At 40.0% G+C, this 6,000-nt stretch overlaps 1 protein-coding gene across 1 annotated transcript in view; it reads right to left on the reverse strand.

Moving 5' to 3' along the window:
- The window catches only part of cdkl5 (cyclin-dependent kinase-like 5), a 71,842-nt gene extending 66,819 nt beyond the window's left edge, over nucleotides 1-5,023 (reverse strand). The window contains exons 1-2 of the mRNA XM_036561133.1: nucleotides 4,902-5,023; nucleotides 1,953-2,212 (exon numbers count right to left, since the gene is read on the reverse strand). Of these exons, the coding sequence (XP_036417026.1) occupies nucleotides 1,953-2,016 (64 nt within the window). The 5' untranslated portion in view covers nucleotides 2,017-2,212; nucleotides 4,902-5,023. The remainder of the gene's footprint in view (nucleotides 1-1,952; nucleotides 2,213-4,901) is intronic.
- Between the last annotated feature and the right edge of the window lie 977 nt (nucleotides 5,024-6,000).

Genomic DNA, 6,000 nt, shown 5'->3' on the forward strand with positions numbered 1-6,000 from the left:
CACCATAATGAAGTAGGAGAGAGGCTCCGATGAAGTAAAGCATTCTTGGTTTGCGTTTTGGAGCAGAGCCAGGGAGCTGAGCTATGTAGAGGACACACGCTTCGGTCTGGCTGACTGAGCAGGGCACAGAGAGCATGGAGATCCATGCCTCATCGCCCGTTAAATGGGGTTTGTGGTGGTAGAGTGTGAACAAATGTACTCTGGGCTTCACATCCTTAGAGTGAAAATGCAGACATACTCTAGTTCTCTATAGTGAGTTTCTTTCAGAAATTATCTTGGGAAATGTTTTAGGAATTTATTTTGGTCTGTTCCAGTTGCCAAATTCTCACTTTTATAATTAAAATATGATGTAATTGTATTATTTTTCATTTTCATTTGCCAAAGTATGTTCTCATAATGCATCACCACAGAAAAGAAGACTCTGTCTGAACACTGAGCAATATTCAATGCTTGGACAAAATGTTTATTCTTTTCAACATTTTGTGATGTTTTCTGTGAAACTTTTATTATCCTATGCATTATGATGCTGTTATTATATTATTCACAGCAGTTCCATAAAGCACATTTTTTCTAACACTGAGCTTTACGTGCACTAAGATTCACACATATAACATTTAGGCACTTAATGATTTAGCAATTAATTAGTTACTGAAGGAAAACACTCATGATGTAACATATATCATTAGCTTCAATGAACCAAAGGTTGTTTATGGAGTTTAAAAGCATGCATCAGACCTATTTAAGCAATACAATCCAATAAAAGATGGGGTGAGAACCTTCAGGCCTCTAAACTTCACCAGCAGTCACGTATCTGGACTAATGACATTTCATATTGATAACAGAGCTGCATAACATGTTGCTTGTTAATCACTGTTGTAATATTGGCCTTTGCAATATAACACAGCAGGAGATGGCAATATACAAATGAGCCTCAAACACAAACTATAGCTTTTTATATTGTGTGTTACGGATATCCCAACCAAGCTGAGATGTTCCAGATGTGTTACTGTGGATGCATTAATGAATCAAGGCTTTCATGTGGTGCAAAAAGGATAAATCCTTTAATAATAATGCAGGCCAATCATTTATTCAAAAATGTTTTTAAGGTATCAAAAGGCATTTGCAATGCAATTGCACATGTAGCAATAAAACTGCAGTACTACAATTAGTATTTTAGTGCATATTGCAGCCCTAATTGAAAGCAAACACTAAGCTTGGATGATAATAGAAATTTAGACAAGTGATTATTGTCTGCAGAATTGTCACAATAAACGATATCATTGTGATCCAAATTCAGTGACGAAACACCACATGAAAGCATTCAAGGGTCTTGATGTTAATGTACAATATTATTATCAGCTAGGGTAGCTTCTAATACACCTTAATCATTTATAATGAGAACTATTTTCTGTACAGACGGCATGTAGCACTGTTCAAATCCAGTGCTTCTCCTTGTTTGTTTAGTTGGAAACCAAAATATTGCCAAACTGGTGCATTGGCACCCTTTTCTGGACAGGCTTGTCCATTTTACTCTCTACCCGAGAGTAGATCTCATGTAGCAGAATTTCTTTGTTTCATTTTCATGTCGCCCAGCATTTTCTGTCACACTAAAAATGCACATTATAATCCTTACAAGCTACTTTTAAAGTGTGTAGCTAATTAGTTGATGTTATGTTCATATAGTGTATAATTAGGTGGAATATTTTCTATTCTATATATTTTTGAATTAACTTTGGACATTATAATAAGTAATTGTACTAACAGTAAAGTTAAATAAATGCAAAGCAACAAAAAAAATCCTGTGGTATGTGAATGAGAATGAAAAAACTATATTTTGCATAATATCTGAATTTTTTTAAATTACTGCTATGTTTGATTATATCATCAGCCCAGGGCTAGAACACAAAGACAGCTGCACGGTCTAAAATATACAGCATTCATGTCACACTCACCCTCTCCTACAATCCCAAGGACCTCAAATTTATTCATCACATCACCGATGAGACGAATCTTCATGAAGTCGAAAGGCAGGGGGAAAGGCGCGGGTCCGCGACAAGAGGAGAGGGGATGACAGGGAGGTCAGGACACACACCAGCGGTCAGCACTCGAACGGGTCACTGGAGCCAGAAACCTGTTCCCTTTGGGCCACAATATTGGTCCCATATTCCTAACATTCACTTGCTGAAACTAACATTCACACATGCACATTCACCTGTAAATGAAAAAGAGAAAAGTCTGGTTAGGAGGAAGAGAGGCCAAACAGGACTTTTCTTGCATACTGTTGATTAAGGCATGCAGTTTGCACAAAGCTAGTGTTGCAAGCCAAAATTTTGCCTCTTTATTCTGCCAAAAATCGCCTACTTTGATGGGAAAGGCCACTTAAGCGACATGCGAAGTAACCAACCAGAGAGCACCGCTGTCGCATGACAACTAGGCATGGGCCGGTTGACGTTTTAAAATATGACGTTTTTAATGTCATGAAGACAGCATGAATATGAATTTTTTTGTTACATGTTAGCATTAAACTAACAACAGGGGAGTTTTTTTTAGATACTACGACAAATGAAACATTTAGGTTTTTTACTTTGTATGTTCCAGATTTACAGTGATTCTTTCTGGAAATATTTCAAATCAAAACTTACATTTGAATATTACTGGATATGCCTGTTAGCCCATTAGCACTCTGCCAGGCTGCTTTTTAAACAACGTCAAGTTCCGTACGCTTTTGTGCCTTTTACCTCATACACATGGTGACTACAAACATAGGTGTATTTGTAAAACTGAAAATTTTCCTCCTTTGTGCTCAGTGCCATGTGAGTTTTCACCTTTTTCAGGTAAAAGTCTCTGTCTGCTCCTCCTTCTGCTGTGCTGTGGCTGCTGTGACTGTTTACAAGCTTCACTCAGAGAGGAGACTGCATCATGTGATCAGACTGTGACAGAGTAGTAGGAGCTTGTGAAAGCAGAACTGCTCTTTGCCGTGCATGTTTAATATTGTGGCTTGCCCAACTACTGCTTACCGGCTCATGTCTGTGCGTGTGACGTGTGAGGGCAGACAATATTAAGACAAGGCTACGAGGAAAAACAAACCTATGGAAACACACAACAGTATGCGTCGGCAAATGTGAGGATAGCTACTAAGTGCATCAAAGAAAGCCCTTGAATAACTTTTAAACATACTGTGCCATGAACTTCACAATTTATTTTTAAATACAGCAACTACATCTTGCTCCGAAAAGATCAGGACAGACTTGCAGAGCTGCTTGTAAAAGTTTGTGTCCTACTGAACGGCAAAAACTCACTACATGAAGAGCTTTCACACAGACATGTGGATAGCCAATTAGAATGAAACTGACAAAATCCAAACACTTTTAGCCAGCTTAGCGTACATTTGACATCAGACGCTCCATTTACGTGTGGGCAGAGCGTCTGAAGCTGAGACTAGCACAAAGCTAACTGCTGGCTTTAACCTGCCATTACTTGTTAGCAACATCTGCCTGTAGCTTCAAAGCAAAACAAAGGAAGCAAACTTCAGACATCAAACATGTCTTGCCTAATCAAATACAGTTGGGGTTAGGGGTAAAAGTGTGCAAATCTGATTTTGGGTCGAATCATCGCTTTAAGTTTCCTTTATTTCTATGATCCTTTAATGATGCCATTCTAAGCTCTAGAGGTTCGTACTGACATCAGCTGTACATTAATCAGCTGTTGACTGCTGATACATGAATGTGTTCCAATTTTGAACATTTCTTGTTTTGTGACCATGAAATTATTGACTGTCGGTCTAATGTCGTCATACGACACACTGACACACACTTCTGCTGACTCAAACGTTGCTGAAAACACTTAAAACGCTCAAGAGGCAGCAATCTGAGTACCAGTACATTTTCATCACACATCACTGTAGAACCTTCAAGGAATTCTATCATTCCTGGAAGGCAGAGCCACAGTTGCAGGCCGTGCCGTGGCTACTAGGCAGAACACAGCCCAGTGATTCTAATCAAAGCAGGGTGGTGTGGAAATGTGTTTTCCAGCTTGAAAAGATCAAATGATAACCATATGCACTGCAGAGAGCAGGCGAACAGGTACACCTGACTGCTTTATTTATGGGCAGCATATGCTCCACACATGGTTTAGACTGGGTTATCAGGTTCTGCATTCACAGCTATAGCCACCTTGCATCCAACGCTTTGTCTGCTGTTTTCTCCCCTCTTGGCCACAATATCTCATCTCGCCTTACTGTGTTGTGATGACTGGAGTCCCTCTTGGTAGAATGATGAGCTTTGCCATATCTACGTCGTACGAAGGCGAAATGCTGCTCCACACCAACGGCTACCTGTGTGCATTTAACGCATGTAAATGGGAGCGTGCATCTGCGTTATTATCTGTATGCGTGCGCGTGCGTGCATGCGCGCACTTGAACGATTCGTGGGTGGATAAGAGTTCAACCGTTACATTCTATGTGACAGCCACAAATCCCGTCCATCCTGCCCGAGTCTGAGGATGAGGCTGAGGCTGAGGACGATGATTATGGGGATGATGGGGACGCGCGCGGGAAAGCTTGTTGCACGACACACCATCTTCACGCGCTCTCCCTAACGGGTACAACGCATTCAGAGAGCTACACAAGCGATGTAACATCCACCAACGAGGAATTTTGGCTCATTTCAAAAGCGCTGTGGTTGAGGAGGGCTAAAAAACACACCGAAAAGCCTCGACATTCTGAGTTGAGAGTATTCGACTCGTGTTGTCCGTGTGTGGGCAGGCAACGCCACAGATGTGCTAACGTTCGTCTCCGTCTGTGGAAAAACCACGAACTGTGAGGGAAAACAGGTGCCACGACAACATACACATCCCTTCCCAAACAAATCAAGAAAAAAATAAAACGACGGTATAAAACTCACTCAGGTCCTCGACGGCAGCACGCTGACTCCGCACTCACGGGCGCGGAAGGATGTTTTCATCCTTTACCTGCAATGGTAACCCATCATTACAGCTGCAACACTATCCACCTCCATTCCGCTCCATTCACCACCTACCAGCGCCAGAGCCACAGCCGCGCCGCGATGACTGACGTGGCTGTCGGCCGATCAAAACGCCCCGCGATCTTCTCGTCGTCCAATCGTAGCAGGAGAGCGGTGAGAATTAGCCAAAGGGGTGGGACTTTAGGTGGGGTTCGGTTGAGCGGATTTTTTTCGTTCTGTAAAACTGACAGGGTTAAAAAAAAGGTTGAGTGACGTTTCCATCATACCGTGTGAGTTGATGTATTTAGTAGGTACCAAGCTTTCAGAGATGTCACAATTTGGTAAATATGTCAGTTTCAAAGGTATTAAATAGATGAAAATAAAAAATACATGCTTCACTCAACTATGGGTGAGGGGCTACCAACATTTATAAACAGGAAAGGTATTCCTATTTATGATGTAGAAACACTCAACAACACAGCAATCTCTTATGCTAGAAACCTAACAGTAGTTTATTACTTCGTTTAAATATCAAAATGACTCCAATTAATTAATTTTTTTTTAAATAAAGGAAACTTTTCCTTAATAAAATGCAACAACAATAATAATAATAATTTGTATGTAATGTGTTATTTTGTTGTTGCTACATAACACATATTATATGATATTGTAGCATTACAGTGAAATTTATAGCTGTAATAATACTTGTTAGTTCTTCTTAAACATTGCAGTTTTAGTGTTTGCTTAAAGATTTAATCTCAGATAAACTATGACGGCTTAATCAAAAAGGCCAAAACTCCTTTGAAGCTTCCAACTTCCAAAGGGAAATTCCACAGATTTTTCAAATATTCTTCAAGATTAAATGGTTAAAATGTAAATAAATTATTCAGTGCGGTTTAATGAGAAATGCAACAAACGAGAGAAATTTACCAAATCAGAATAGTTCACAGTGGTGGTGATGGGAACCAGATGTTTGAATAGATTAATGGCTCTAAAACCTCACACAAAGTTATTCAATGAAATGGTTACAATGGTTATC

Source organism: Colossoma macropomum, unplaced genomic scaffold (genome assembly GCF_904425465.1).
Source record: "Colossoma macropomum unplaced genomic scaffold, Colossoma_macropomum, whole genome shotgun sequence".
Classification (NCBI taxonomy): Eukaryota; Metazoa; Chordata; class Actinopteri; order Characiformes; family Serrasalmidae; genus Colossoma; species Colossoma macropomum.